The 16,435-nt window shown below is 45.6% G+C and overlaps 1 protein-coding gene across 7 annotated transcripts in view; it reads right to left on the reverse strand.

Annotated features, from left to right (window-relative positions):
- Positions 1-1,554: 1,554 nt before the first annotated feature.
- Positions 1,555-16,435, reverse strand: part of LOC127566442 (uncharacterized) — a 190,012-nt gene continuing 175,131 nt past the window's right edge. For 6 of the 7 annotated variants that reach the window (XM_052008861.1, XM_052008855.1, XM_052008858.1 and 3 more), the window contains 6 exons: positions 15,679-15,993; positions 11,464-11,769; positions 8,177-8,482; positions 5,701-5,994; positions 4,091-4,210; positions 1,555-3,287 (listed from right to left, as the gene is read on the reverse strand). In XM_052008861.1, coding sequence (XP_051864821.1) covers positions 3,199-3,287; positions 4,091-4,210; positions 5,701-5,994; positions 8,177-8,482; positions 11,464-11,769; positions 15,679-15,993 — 1,430 coding nt within the window. In that variant the 3' untranslated portion in view covers positions 1,555-3,198. Of the gene's footprint in view, positions 3,288-4,090; positions 4,211-5,700; positions 5,995-8,176; positions 8,483-11,463; positions 11,770-15,678; positions 15,994-16,435 lie in introns of those variants that run through there. The other variant, XM_052008862.1, reaches the window with a different exon arrangement.

Genomic DNA, 16,435 nt, shown 5'->3' on the forward strand with positions numbered 1-16,435 from the left:
GGAGTCTGAACGTTCTACTAGTGTTTCTGCGTGGGTTTCCTCCGGGTGCTCCGGTTTCCTCCAACGTTCCAAAGTCTTTCTCTCTCTCCCCTCCTCTCTCTGTCCATCTGTCTCTCTCTTTATGTCTGTCTGACCCTCTGTCTGTCCCTCTCTCACTCTCTCTCTCTCTCTCTCTCTCTCTCTCTCTTTCTCTCTAGTGTGGCGGTTAGTGTAACGCTATTACAGAGCCGGCGACCCGGTTTCAATTCCCGCTGCTGTCTGCAAGGAGTATGTACGTTCTCCCACAATCCGAAGACGTACAGGTTAAGAAGTTGTGGGCATGCTAAGTTGGCGACACTTGCGGGCTGCCCCCAGAGCAGTCTACGCAAAAGATGCATGTTACTGTGTGCTTCGATGCACATGTGACTTATTTCGAGACACATATCTTATCTTATCTCATAACTTTGTGTACATCTATCAGGTCGCCCCTCAGCCTGGAGAAATAAAAAAAAGTACAAGCTTGCAAGAGTGAAAATATATCCATCCAGTGGATTATGTGAATCTGAAACTCAAAGTCTTAATAGGATGTGGCATGAGACATCCTCAAACATCTGCTTAGACTTCTGCATGAATAATCCTTATTTGCAAAGGTGAGGACCTGAAGGTGTAAGGTATGGGTTTGGACTGCGCAGTGGCACAACTGATCGAACCGCTGCCTCACAGCACCAGAGGTTCGGGTCCGATCCTGGCACTGGGCGCTGTCTGTGCGGATATTGCGCCTTCTCCCTGTGGCCTCGTGGGTTTCCTTCCAGTGCTCGAGTTTCCCCCACCCCACCCCCCACACCGCTACTTTCTAAAGACAAGCACGTTTCTGAATAAATTGGCCACTGTATCGAAAGTGAGAGGGCATAAGTTAAAGCGAGAGGAAGGAAGTTGGTGTGGGTTTTTTTGCACAGAATGTGCTTCATATCGGGAACGTGCCGACAGAGGAGACGTGAAATCATTAGATTTATGAGGCATTGAGACATGCACTTGAGTAGGCAAGGCACAGAAGGATATGGTGCTAATGCGGGCAAGTAGGAATTGTGAAGATGGGCAAAAAGTTCGCCATGTACCTGCTGGGAGGAAGGGTCAGTTTCTGCGCGGTACATCTGTATAACTCTATGAGTGCGATAGATGAATGGATCTCGGTACAGTTGATGAGAACGTGCGGGAAATAACGTTGGATATTATTTGTAGGATCCTATTACTATCGGATCCACGAGTATTATTATGGGATAAGTAAAAGAGGGCGGCTGATGGTTGGGAGAACACCGTGGGCAGAAAGGCCTGTATCTGTGTTGTATCCCTCGATGAGTCCATAAATCCATGAACGGTCATCTTCAAACGACAGAAGTCCAAGAGGCCTAACGACCCCCTGTCCTGTCGCAATTTCCCAGTATGACATGAGATTATGTCGTAGGCTGCCTGCTTCAGTGCTGAGGGACCACAACAAACATTTCACAACGGAAATAATCTTTATTGATTTAAAATCTATATTAAATAAAACATTTAAGTCAGTAATAGTTACGATAAGGTGCCGCATGCAAAGATATTGCAGAAATCTACGAGGTGTGGATCGAAGATTGGCAATCTAACGTTGATGGAGGAGAACAATGCATGATATTAGTTTTTCATGTTGGCAAGATTTTACAGGTGGTGTCACCGGTTGGAAGTATTCCGGGGCGCTTTTATTTTTACAATTTATGTGCAGTACTTCCTGATTACAAAGACTGACATGAAAGTAAGCCATAAAGGGTCTGCAGGAAACGTAGGTAAGTTCACTGAGGGAGCAAAATTGTAGCATATGGATTGTAATATGGGAAAATGTGACCTTGCCTATTTTGTCAATAGAAGAAAGAAGAGTGTGATCGATGTGGGGTTAGCTTGCAGATATTTAGGACGCAGGTGGATCTGGGTGCTTTGGAGTCTATTATTAAAGAGATAATTGCTGCATATTTGGAAAGTCATAACCCGACCAAAAAGAAAGTGTTTACTTTCATGAAAGGGAAATATTGTGTTGATCAAATTTGCTGGAATAATTTAACAAGTGAGAAACAAAGACGGATAAAGGGTAGCCAATGGATGTGCCTTGTTTTGAATTCGTAGAGAAGGCTTTCGATAAAATGCCACATATAAGGTTATTGCACACTGCTAGAGTGTATGGCGTTGGGGCAATATATTGGTATATATAAAGTTTTGTCCAACTAACAAAAAGTGGAAAGTATCAGGATAAATGTATTGCTTCAACACTACGAAGCACTAAAATGGGCTTTGAGTTTGTTTTTGTTCTAATTGTTCTTCCTTGGAAAGGATGTGTATAATTTATGTTTAATTGACGTTTACCTTGCGAACGCTGTCTATATGATGCTGAGTGCCTGTGATGCTGCAGCAGGAAAGTTTTTCATTGCACTTCTCAACTTTAATTCTGACTTTGACTTTGGCTTCAGGCTGACAATCAGTGAGTTGGCATGAAAATCAGTGCCGGGGTCTCAACTATTCGCAATCGATGCGAATGACGTCGATGATAATACCGATTGGTTGTTATTATGAATAAGGCTGGTCCATCAATTTGCGGGCAGGACAGAACGAGCCATAAAATGGAGAAAGAGACGTTCCGCAAGAAGGGACGAAGATAACTGTGGAAGATGAAGGAAATGGCGCAAAACTGTGAGACTGAGAGAAAGAACGGAAAGGAAAATTAATATTTAAGCGAAGTGAGAATGGAACACGCTGAAATGCAGAGCAGAGGGTCCTGGGACATAGAACACAAAGGTTGGCATTTACCTACATGAAATAATCAGGGAGGTTAATAAAATTCTGGCGTCATTCCAAATCACACCTGATAAATAAAAGAAGATTTGATTCAGGATTACACGGTGCTGGTTGATATCCCATCTGTGGCGTTATGTACAGTGTAGACATCCTTCGATAAGTAAAAATATGCTTCCTTTGCAGGCCATGCAGAGAATATCCATTGGGGTGAATCCTTGAATTAAGGGGTTGACATATGTAGGGAAGTTAACCGCGTTCGTTGCAGGTAATTTATTATTTCTGCTTGCTTTTTACAATAAATAGCTTCTCTTCTTTTATTTAATTTGGTGGCGGTGGAACTTCTTTCAACGAATGTTTTGTTTTCTTACTTTGCAGTTTCAACGTCTCAGAGCCACCCATTCAATATCAAAGCAGAGTCTCCCGATCCACTAAATCCCCGACATCGACTCCGGCCTCCCAGTCACTCAGTAAGTGTGCTTGAAGATCGGATGAATCTGTACAAGACAATGCATGGACAAGTGAAAGCAATAAAGTACAGAGATGGGCAACATCGGTGGGTTGCAAAAAAAAGCAACGTGATGAAATGTGACATTTGCTGTTGGTAAAATACACCTGTAATCATTATTTAATACCCTTCCAGCAGATGTGCATTTTTATCAACAGCAATGGAGATTGCTGCGAGAAGATGCATAAAAAGAGAACACTGCAATATGTTTGCACTAAAGTCCAGCCCTTTAAGACACTCAGAGGCTATTTGATTAATAGAGTTTAGAAATACATCTCGTACTGTAGCGCAGAACGAGCAATATCGAGTCAGCTCAACACTGTGCGCAGCAGTGTGATTTCTTTTGAAACCCAATTCAGGGTGTCTTACGTATGACGCAAGGACTCAGTGCGCTTGATCCGAGTCGGATTAAAGAAGTAAAATTCCCATATAAAGTCCAGTGAGATTATTGATAAGATAACCAGGAGACTGGGTGAAAGGGATCTTTTCAATGAGAAAAGTAGGTCAGAGAGGGAACACTCCAAAACCGCTGTAATCCCGAACAAAGCAACAGATTGCTGGAGGATCTCGGCGCGTAGAGCAGCGTCTGTGGAGGCAGAGGGGTGGTTAACCAATCGGGTCGAGAGCCTGCGTCAGTCCTGACTTCTCAGGGAGTCCAGTTGGTAAGTTCAGTTCAGGTTCCGGATTCCCTGATCATTCCCTTGGCCACAGCACTTTCTAGTGCCTTGCAGGGTAAGCCAGTGCAAAAGTCTGTGTGCTCCGGATTGGATGAGGAGATTATTATTGTCTTACCTTGTGAAGTTTCACAGTGCCACGATTTCTTACAGAAAAGGACGGCAAGTAACAGGACGAACAGTGCAACGGTGAATCCTCCAAGGCACAATGCTAAAACGGAGGGTCGCGGATTCGAATCTGTGGAGGCAAATCCGTCATTACACTAAGTTTCACAAAGTTGTCACGCAGTACTTGTTCCGTTTGTACCGCAAGAATTCACCATCCATTCCGTCCTTACATCTCTCAATGGTGCCCAGAGACAATCCGATCAGTTTCAGGTTCTCAGATTCATTGAGCATTGACGCGAATGTTACCAGGACTCGGGGGGTTGAGTTCTAAGGAGAGACGTGATAGGCTGAGACTACACTCCCTCGAGCGAAGGAGGCAGAGGGCTGACATTTGTGTTCGAATTCTCGGATTGATATCGCGACTTTTCGTGCCAAAAAAGATGGTTCTACTTTTGTTTTAAATCTGAGCACGAATTATAATCGTTACTGCGTGCAGTTCTGGTCTCCTTACTTGAGGTAGGATATACTGGCTATGAAGGCGGTGCAGAGGAGGTTCTCCAAGCTCAGTCCGGAGACGAGGCGGTTAATATATGAGGAGAAATTGAGTCGCATGGGACTATACTCGCTGGAATTCAGAAGAACATATAACACTACAGCACGGTACAGGCCCTTCAGCCCACAATGTTGTGCCGACATTTTTTCCTGCTCTAAGATCTATCTAACCCTTCACTCCCACATAGCCCCCTATTTTTCTATCATGCGTCTGTCTAAGAGTCTTAGATGTCCCTAATGTGTCAGCCCCCACAACATGGAGAACAAAATTGTGCACAATATTCCATGTGCTGTCTCACCAACGTCTTGTACGACTGCAAAATAATGTCCCGACTCCAATGCCGTGACTGATGAAGGGCACCACAAACGCCTTCTTCATCACCGTGTACAACTGTGACGCCGCTTTCAGCGAACTGTACACTTGTACTCCTCGGTCCTTCCGATCCACAACATTCCCCAGGGTCCGTCCATTCACTGTACAAGTTCTATCCTGGGAGGGTATCTCATGGAATGGGAGGGTATGTTATGGAAATGTATAAAATTATGAAAGGGACAAACAAGATAGAGGCAGAAAGGTCGTTTCCACTGGATGGTGAGACTTGAACGGGGGGGGGGGGACATAGCCTCAAGATTCAGTGGAACAGATTCAGGACATAGTTGAGGAGAAACTGTTTTTCCCAAAGAACAGTGAATCTGTGTAATTCTCTGTCCAGGGAAGCTGTAGAGGCTACCTCATTAACTGGATTTAAGACACAGTTAGTTAGATGTTTGCATAGTAGGTGTATCAAGGGTAATGGGGCAAAGGCCAGGTAGGTGGATTTGAGTCCACGGCCAGATCAGCCATGATCGTATTGAATGGTGGAGAAGGTTCGACGGGCCATATGGCCTACTCCTGTTCCGGTTTCTTACGTTCTTATATTCTTAGGTTGTCCAGTGCGCTCACGCAATATAAAGCTAGACATTTTTTGCAACCACGTGAACGTCTTAAAATATGCTACAAATGACTTGAGATATCGAGAAAAAGGAACAGATGAACGCAAAATTAATCCTGAAGTTCACTTCTCTTACCCTCCAATGGCGCTGCAATGACGTCACTAAACGACGACTTCAACAGTCTACCTCCCGCTGCTGTTTCAGAATAGCATGTGTAGTTGCCTTCCACCGCCGCACTTACATTAGAGATGAGGAAAGTTGCTGTAACACCCGACATCCGGGCGGATGTCACTTGGCGATATTGACCCCCAACAACTTTGTACAAGTAGATGTTACTTCCCGGATACAGCACAGGAACAGTGCAGTTAATAATATAATCTTGAAATTGATGTCGATAGGAAATCGATATGTTGGGCTTCGACAACGGGGCTGCAAAATAAATACGTATTTTATATTAGTCCGTGAACGACCTCTTCACAACCTGTCTGCTTAACATTGTGCTCATATTGTACATAGCATCCAATGAAATACAAGACCGTGTTGGAAATCACTTGCCGCTTTTTTGTTTTTTTTAAATCTAAAACTTGAATTTGGTTCTCTTTCCACAAATATTTTCTTCCTTCGAAGGGTATCCAGCATTCTCCATTTTACACTGAAAGTCCCGCATCCACAGTGATATCTCGCTGTTGATTCTCACCCATTAAAACTGATTTGGCAACGTTTTCTTAGTCAAATATTGCGGTTTATGTTACTTCACCAGCACCTGACATTCCTCTAATATGAGTGACCCAATAACCTGTTTTGTCCACGTTAAATATTTTTTTTGCAAATATATATTTTACCCACCCGCCTGAACAGGACAAAAAGACAAAATTCACCCTCTTGCTTATTCTACATGAGGTTTCATCAAACATCCTGATCAAGTCTTGCCCATTCTGAGAACCGCCTCTCGATAATCCAGACAGCGATCTTTGTAATCATATCCGGCACTGTTGACTACCGTCATTCGGTTTACTTTTCTGATCTCTGAATAAGCACTCTATTGGAGATAAATGAACCAAATGGACAGAAGTCCACAAGGGTTATTTTCCTCTTTTGCAGAACATGTGAGCTGAAACTGTGCTGCTGAAACTGAATCTGGAACCTTTGCCTGAACAAAACTGGGAAATGTACAATGGGCCACAATTCGGTTGAACGGTGGAGCAGGCTGAAGCTGCTGAATAACAGAGCCATAGAGTCATAGAGTAATCCAGTACGGAAACTCTTCCTTCGGAGAAACTCGTCCATGCGACCATGCTGCCCACCAAGCTACTGCCATTTGCCCGCTATTGGTCCAGATCCATCTTATTCCCTCTTACCCGTGTACTTGTTCAAAAGTCTTTTAAATGTCGTTATTGCACCTGCCTCAACCACTTAGTTCACATACGCACCAAACTTTGCGTGAAGACGTGGCCACTCAGGACCCTTTTAAATCTTTCACCTCTCGCTTTAAACCCACACCCTCTCGTTTTCAGATCCCTTTCTCTGGGAAAAAAAGACTATGTGCATTCATCCTCATTATACACATCATGACTTTATGCACCTCTGTTAGGTCACCCTTCAAACTCCTACGTTCCAAGGTATAAAGTCCTAGCCTGTCCAATCTCTTCCTATAACTCAGGTTCTCGAGTTCTGGCAGCATCTTCGTAAATTTTCTCTGCACTCTTTCCAGTTTAATGGCGTGTTTCCAAAAACAGCGAGACCAACATTGTGCACAATATTCCATGTGCCCTCTCACCAAAATCTTGTACGATTGTAACATAATGTCCCGACTCCCTTCACTGCTCTGACTGATGAAGGCCAGCGTTCCAAATGACTTCTTCATCACTCTGCGTAACTGTGACGCCGCTTTCAGCGAAATGTACACTTGTACTCCTCGGTCCCTCCGATCCACAACACTCCCCAGGCTCCGTCCATTCACCGTACAATTCCTATCCTGGTTTGACTTCCCAAAATGCAATACTTCGGACTTATCGTTCCTCTGCCCCCTTACCAAGTTAACCAACATCCCATTGTAATTGTTGGGACCATTCTTCGCTGTTTAAGATACCACAGCAAACGTGCTGACCAGGTCTTGTACATTCACATCCAAATCGCTTTATAAATAACCAATAAACTTATCCCCCACCTACATCTTATGACTAAATACCTCGCGAGGAGGAATGAGAACATCGGGAACATATTCGCCAAAATAACAGAAGGTATTCTATTTAAGTCGTGTGAACACTTCAAGAGGAACGGAAAGCACAAGGATTGGACAGGTTGTTTTGGACCATAAACGCCACCATAAACTTAAAGGGTCATCATAAGGATACTAATTTGTGGCCTTGAGGTTGGTAGTGTAGAGAAATCGGCTCGATAAATCAAAGGCATACCGTCCCAATTGCAAACTTCGTAGATCTTTGGACAGCTAACAATTAATCAACTTTATCAATCAATGAAAAGTGTAGGTAAGATATACATCACTCTCTGAAAATAGATTCAAGAAGAATAACAGTGGAGGCCCTGGTTAAGAAACGGAGAAATATTGGTACGATGGCGGTGTGTGCGGCATATGCATTGTGATGCTCACCTCTCACCGTTAAAGGAAGAGTTTCACTCAGGCGAGAGTGCACCGTTCTCCAGGCTACGCGTGCTTCGTAGAGACATGTGTAATTTCCTCCATCTGCGATATCGGCGCTTTCAATTGCAAAGCTGCAGGAGTGCTCTTCTCTGCCGAGGAGCTCTGAACGGCGTGGATTCGGCCCGTTATCTTTGAGCAAGTAACACATTGTCTCGCCATACAATTCGGGAACAATGCATCTTATGGTCGTCGATTCCCCTTCCAAGACGAAAGGTAGAATTGGTGTCCGCGTTATTGAAGGCCTGGGAAGGAGATCTACGAATCAAGTCACAAAAACTAATAAATATTAATAACGCAGAACATAGAACATTACAGCACAGTACAGGCCCTTCGGCCCATGATATTGTGCCAACATTTTATCCTGCTCTAAGATCGACCTAACCCTTCCCTCCCACGTAGCCCCCATTTCTCTATCCTTCATGTGTCTATCTAAGAGTCTCTGAAATGTCCCTAGTGTATCTTCCCCCACAACTGCTCCCGGCAGTACACCCACCACTCTCTGTGTAAAAGAATTACCTCTGACATCCCCCTTATACCTTCCTCCAATCACCTTAATATCATGTCCCCTCGTGTTAGCCATTGTCGCTCTGGGAAAAGGTCTTTGACTGTCCACTCGATCTATGCCTCTGATCATCTTGTACACCTCTATCAAGTCACCTCTCATCCTCCTTCTCTCCAAAGAGAAAAGCCTGAGCTCGCTCTACCTATCCTCATAAGACGTGATCTCCAGCATCTTGGTAAATCTCCTCTGCACGCTATCTAAAGCTTCCACATCTTTCCTATAATGAGGCGACCAGAACTGAACACAATACTCCAAGTGTGGTCCAACGAGAGTTTTATCGAGATGCAACATTACATCGCGACTCTTGAACTTAATACCAAGGCTAATGAAGGCCAACACACCACCAGCCTTCTTGTCAACTTTATCGACCTGCGCGCCAACCTGGTGAGATCTATGGACGTGGACCTCAGGATTCCTCTGTTTCTCCACACAGCTGAGAGTCCTGTCATTAACTTTGTATTCTGCTTTCAGGTTCGATCTTCCAAAGTGTATCACTTCACACTTATCCGGGTTGAACTCCATCTGCCACTTATCAGCCCAGCTCTGCATCCTATCAATGTCCTGTTGCAACCTACAGCAACATGCTGCACTACCAACAACAACACCAACCTAAGGCTTTCCTGAGCTTCCATATTCTGAGTGTTGAATATAAATGTCCATGAAGGTGATGGAGGGAAGAACTCCATAGCTCATCGATCTCTTGATCGAACAATAGTTTTGTGCTTCACACAGACAACCTGTTGCTCATTACTCCTCGGTTTGCAATCCCCTCCTGTGTTCTTTTGTCCTTGAATAGTGCAGTGTAGTTGCACTACAGTGCTCCTTTGGGATTCATTGCACTGGATTCCAGGATGCCAGCGCCGTACCTTCCAGGGATTCAGTTGCGACTGTGCTATCGCAAGCCTCCAACGATCCGTCACCCTCCGGTGAAGATGTTTTCACTTGCCTGTCTGCAGAATGGGCAAACCCTTACTTTAATGTAACGATCCTTGGTTCCAGACAAGCCAGGCAAGCTTCTGCGCTCCTCTGTCAAGAAAAGTGAGAATTTCCAGTCTTTCAAAGAAATCACCTCGTCCTTTTAAATCCCAATGGGTATCCGCCGATTTTCTTAATCTTACTTCATCGGAAAAGAACTTCCTCAACTTAACCCGGAAACCATGTTAAACAATTCTGATGCTGAAGGCTATCTTATTACTTCGATCCAATCCCCGTGATCTTCCGTCACAGGAGAACTACTTCTACAACTTAACCCGGAGGTTCCGATCCTGGAGCCTATTTTCATCTGATGATTCAGAATCAGAATCAGAATTATTATCACTGAGATGACGTGTAATTTGTTGTTTTGCGGCAGCAGTACAGTGCAAAGACAAAAAGGTACAAAGAGGAGGTGTTCTTGGGTTCAAAGACCGTTCGTAAATCGTATGGGGGAGGGGAAGAAGCTGTTATGAATCGCTGAGTGTGGGTCTTCAGGCTCCGGAACCACCTCCCCGAATGTCGTAACGAGAAGAGGGCATATCACGGAGTGTAAGTGTCTTTAGTGATGGATGCCGCCTTTTTCAGGCACCGCCACTTGACGATGTCCTCGTTGGTGGGGAGGGTTGTGCCCGTGATGGAGCTGGCTGAGTTTACAACCCTCTGCAGCCTCTTGCGATCCTGAGCGTTGGATCCTCCGTAACAAGCTGTGATGCACCCAGTCAGAATGCTATCCACTGTACATGTCTAATACCAAATGGCATGCATTTAAGGTGACAGGGGTTAAGTTCAAAGGAGATGTGCGGAGCAAGGATTTTCACACAGGGTGTGGTGGGTGCCTTGAATGCGCTGCCCGGTGTGGTTTTGGAGGCAGGTACGATGCGGGCGTTCAAGAAGCTCTGAGATAGGCACATGTATGTGAAGGAAAGGGTACGATATGGGCATCGTGCAGGCAGAATGGATTAGTTTATTTGGGCATTGTATTACTGATGTATTTAGTTCGGGACAACATTGTGGGCCTAAAGGCCTGTTCTTGTGCTGTACTGTTCCACGTTAAATGCAGGTCTGTAGAAATTTGCAGAAGTCTTTAGTGACATACCAAATCTGCTCAAATCCCTAAGGAGGTAAAGCCGCTGGATTACATGCCTTCTTCGTGGAAGGGGTAGCAGGGAGCTGGGGTTAGGAGAGGGAATGTGGATTATATGGACCCCTTCCTTTGTGCATTGGAGCATGTATACCCGCCTATTTAACCCCTCCTCATGGCGCAAAACCTCTACCTTTCTCTGTACCATCCTCAAGGGTTTTTTTTATTTCCACAATGTTCAAATCCCCTTCCCGTCCACTCCACATCGAGCACTGTTCGACATCTCTGTAATTCCCTTATTCGGCTCACCGGTGTTGTCTACAACTGCAACTTGGCCCTTAACCCTGTCCCTCCTTTTATTTCTGTTTGGTAGATCTCCATCCAACCTCTTTGCAAACGACCCAAGCGTGGGGCGGAGCATCAGCCCGCGTTTGGAAATCCCATACGGATGTATGTTGATCTCGATTCAGCGCATGTTAGTCACCGTGTTTAATGAATCGCGAGCTTGAAATCTACATGCAGTTTCGCTATTTTGTTTATTTCAGAGTGTTAGTTTGTCACTCATTGGTCTGTTAATCTTCGGTCACCGGGTGCTCCAGTAATGCACACATCACTCACCAATGACAGTCACCGTCACCTCAGAGCTTGGAGTCGAGCCGTACACCATCCCGTCTTTCTCCACCTCATAGATGCACGCGTACTTCCCTCCCTCTGTCACATTGACGTTGCTGATGGTGAAATACGCAGTGCGCCGTGCAGTTTCCGTTGCGACGGGAGCGCGGGACGAATCTGTTCCCACTTTGAGCAAATGGAATTCGACTTCAACACCGTGTTCGGGCGCGGAACAGGTGATTTCGATGTTTTCTCCTTCTGTGAATATTCCTGACGATCTTAGAAGTGACGCCGTCGGTCTGTTTATCCGAGCTGTTAAATGTTGGATGACATAATAAAATAGGCAAAGTCAGCTTTATTGGCAGGTTGAGACAGTTGGGACAGTTGGCAAGCAATGATTGTAGGAATAGAGACTAATATTGGAGTCATTGAGAATAAAGCCTCGATAATGGAGGAAAACTATCCCCCAATTACCTCCCAGGAACTTCCAAACAGGCAGAGTATTTTACTGCAACTCGTCTGGTTAACATATTGTTATGACAACGAAGAAAGCCATTCGGACCACCTGCTCCATGGTCCCTCCTAGAAGTGCATTCTCTCCACCATTGAGCTCCTCTCATCCCTACAGCTGACGCTCTCTCACTTGCCGATATACTCCCTGATGTTTTTGCTGTTGTCTTAAACTAAGTGGTAAATCACAGTGACCAGTTGACCAACCAGCACATTTGTTTTGTGATATGGAAGGAGACTAGGAACCCTCGCCGTCACGGGGAGAACGTACAGACTCCACACAGAGTGCCCGAGCCCAGGGTCGAACTCAGGCCCCTGAAGTTGTGAGGCCGATAGATTTAAGTTCCGGTTATTAATTTTGGTTCAGTTCAGTTACGTAGGGAGATTGCTCTGGGCAAAGTTGCAGATTAGCATCCAGTGACGTCACCAAGATCAAGTGTTGGCTCCGGAAGGCAAAGAAAAGCCGAATTGTCAACGCCAGCTAGTGATCTCACCTGATTCAAATGTTACGTCTCCTCGCGTTGAAAAACAAGGAGCTACCTTTACTCTATTTCCCGCAATAGCATAGGGAGACTGATTCTTCGTCGCAGCGAATCCCTGTCGACCATTAAGCACTCATTTACTCATTTATTCTCCCCATATTCCCTTCGGATTTTACCACCCAGATACGCACACCTGGGATAATTTACAGCGGCCAATTAACGTAAGCAACCCGCACGTCTTTTGAATGTGAATTGGAACCTAAGCTTCCGTAGGAAACCCACGCGGTCGCAGGGAGGGCGTGGAAACTTCCACACATTGGAGGATTGTACCCGGGTCGCAGGTGCAGCGAGGCAACGGATGTACGTTCCGCGCCACCGTGCCGCCCTGTTGATGCTCAGCAGACACTATAAGGTCAGGGGGCATCGAAGCAGGAGGAGTCCTTTCATTCCCTAGGATCTGCTGCATATTCCATGAGATCGTGTAATTCTCGACTGATCTCAGTCTCTAATATACGCAGACAATGAGCATCCACTGACTCCGGGATAGGGAATTACAAAGATCCATTCTCTTTGTGACGATATTAATCCGGAACGGAATCACAGAACCAGAAGTCAAAGTGATTAGAAAGGCGCCCTTCATCGCATATCGTCTACGCTGACAGTGATGGCTATCTATGCTAATCCCAGTTATCTACATTCGGTCCGGATCCCTCTGCGCCTTCCGTATCCAGCAACGTATACACATCTAATCGAAATATTTTAATTGTATCCGCTTACACTACCTCCTCCGCTCTACCATGAGGTTGGCCGTGCTGGATTGTTATTTCTTGGAGATTAGGGGAATGAGGGGTGTCCTCATAAGAGTTTATAAAATCATGAGGGGTACGGATAAAGCGGACTGTCACCGTCTTTTCCAGAGGGTTGGAGAGTCCAGAACTAGGGGAGACAGACGCAAGATAAGAGGGGAGGAGATTTAAAAGGGACCTGAGAGGTAACCATTCTAGAGAGTGTGGTAAGTCGCTGGAATGAGATTCCAGAGGAAGTGGTCGAAGCGGGTACACTTGGAATACTTGAGTCATTTGGATGGGTACATGGAAGGGTGGGGCTTGGAGGGTTATGGGCCGAACGCGGGCAACAGGGACTAGCCGGGAGGATGCTGTGGTCGACATGGAACAGTTGGGCGGAGGGACTGTTCCTGTGTGTTCATTGCTCTGTCACTCTATGGCTCTGACAGCTTGTTCCAGATATTCACCATGGAACACAGAACTTAGAACAGTACAGCACGGTAACAGGCCCTTAGGACCACCTTGTCGATTCCGAGCATGTTGCGAAATTAAACTAATACCGTCTATATGTCTCCAAATCCTGCATAGTCATGCACCTAGCCAAAAGCCGCTTGAAGGCCACTATCGTTTGTGCTTCCCCTGGCAGCGCGTTCCAGACAATCACTACTCTCTGTGCAAAACAAAACTGACCCGGCTATCCACTTAAACTTTCCCCTTCGCACCTTAAATCCATACCCTCCAGTATTTGACACTTCTACCCTGGGATCAATATTCAGGTTGCCTCCCCAGTCTGTGATTTTATAAACGTCCATCAGGTCTGCCCTTCAATCTACGACGCTCCATAGGAAACAATCCAAGATTGTCCAACCTCTCCTGACCCACTAATCCCGGCAGTATCCTGATAAACCTCTTCTGAGCTCTCTCCAAACTCCGCACATCCTTCCTGTAATGGACAACCTGAACTGCCCGCAATACTCCGTGCAGCCTAACCAAAATTTTATAGAACTACAACGTGACTTCATGACTCTTATACTCTATGCCCCTCGTAATGAAGACAAGCATGTCATATTGAGGAAGAAAAGGGTTAAGAATTGTGACCATACCTATAGCTGATAGAAAAAGTACCTCTCCAGCAAGAGCAAGCAAGCCACTGGCTCACTAGATGGAGTGGTAAATATTTTGTTCCGGGTATTGATCTGTCCCGACCTGCTCGACTGTAGCGATACTGGGTGCAATAAACATCGAGGTGGAATCTTGGTCTAAACAATGAGGGGTGATACCTGCCTTTAAATTTCTTGATTATAACTAAACTATAATAAACAATAGGTGCGATGTCTGTGTCGAGTTGACCGAAACTCGCGGCGTCGTATGCATTAAGTGTGCGTGACAATACCTGTATAAATCTCTGTCTACCCCTTCGTACCGGGAGAACTCGGGAAGCTACTGTTGATGAGTGCTGTAGTGCCTTCTCCTTAGCGGTGCACCGCTAATAAACGTGTTTTATCGGATCGACCTCGTGGCACTGTGTAACTTTACATCGGATAGCAGTGAGAATTGAATTACGGGACAACAATATGACTTCTTTCCTGATTGGGTTATTCTATTTGCTTTATTTACCACTTCTCTACTTTCCTTGTCTCTTTCAGAGAGATATGGACGGACCGCATAATCCTTCTGCACATCAATGCCGTGAAGGGTCCTACAATTAACTATATACTGTCCCACCTCACACATGACAGGACTAAACTCCACCTGCGATTACTCCGCCCATAACGTTAACTGCTCCAAACCTTGCTGTATCTGGTGGTGACCTCTTCCACTGGCCGCACCACCCTCTGTGTAAAAAAATATATAACGCCTCAGTTCTCCTTTAAAGTTCTCCCCTCTCGACTTAAAACTATCTCCAGTTCTGGACTGCCCTTACCTGGACAAATAGGGATTCTGATCATCTATTCTCCTTATGCATTTCAGAAATTTATGAACCTCTCTCAGGTCAGAGATAATCCTCCCACGTTCCACTGATAATAAACCCAGATATCCAGTCACTGCTTCTAACTGCCGCCCTCCATTCCAGGCAACATCCCGGCGAATTTCTTCTGCTCTCTCTCTCTCTCTCTCTCTCTCTCTCTCTCTCTCTCTCTCTCTCTCTCTCTCTCTCTCTCTCTCTCTCTCTCTCTCTCTCTCTCTCTCTCTCTCTCTCTCTCTCTCTCTCTCTCTCTCTCTCCCTCTTTCTCTTTCTCTCTCTCTCTTTCCCGTAAATTGACAAGCGGAACTGTACACGATACTCGACCGGTCTGTCTGAGGGAACAATTTGAACCTTCGTTGAATGACAGAAAGAATTGCCCATGCCCTATCCTCAAGGTCCGGCTATCTCCATGGTTACTCGCTGCATGTGGTTGCTAAAGCAATGAATATTCCACCGGCAGGCTCACGTAGGTGTTCACCTGATACAGTTACAGTTACAGTGTCGCTGTACGTTGAGTTGTACCATCGTCCAGACCTCTGTGCTTCGTACATGCAGATGTAGGTCCCTCCGTCCGACAACGCCGCGTCCGAGATGGTGAAATCCTCGAAAGAGTTCGACGATCGTGCGTGCGATCCTATAAGATCCGGAGTATCGGTAAGTTTGTACAGATGAAATCTGATGACATCGAGTCCAGGCTCGTGTTCTGGAAGCGTGCATCGCAAGCTGAATGACTCTCCTTCAGCGGGCTCGCCGGACGGCCGCAGCAGATATAAGCCAGGTTTCGCAGGGACATCTGCAACAGCGCAGAACATCGGCTTCATTATTGCACATCTGCATTGCACCGTAACGGGGAGAAATGCATTGAATCATGTAACAAGATAAATCAAATAATAAAGGAATATGACAGCTTAGGGCGTAAGAAAGATAAGATAATATTTCTTTATTAGTCACGTACATCGAAACATATAGTGAAATGCATCTTTTGCGTAGAGTGTTCTGGGGGGCAGCCCGCAAGTGTCTCCACACTTCCGGCGCCAACATAATATGTCCACAACTTCCTAACCAGTACGTCTTTGGAATGTGGGAGGAAACCGGAGCACCCGTAAGAAAGCCACGCAGACACCGGTAGAATGTACAAACTCATTACAGACAGCAGCGGGAATTGAAACCGGGTCGCTGGCGCTGTAATAGCGTGACGCTAAACGCCACATTACCTTGTCATACACGCCTCAATC

This window comes from Pristis pectinata, chromosome 41, assembly GCF_009764475.1.
Source record: "Pristis pectinata isolate sPriPec2 chromosome 41, sPriPec2.1.pri, whole genome shotgun sequence".
Taxonomy (NCBI): Eukaryota; Metazoa; Chordata; class Chondrichthyes; order Rhinopristiformes; family Pristidae; genus Pristis; species Pristis pectinata.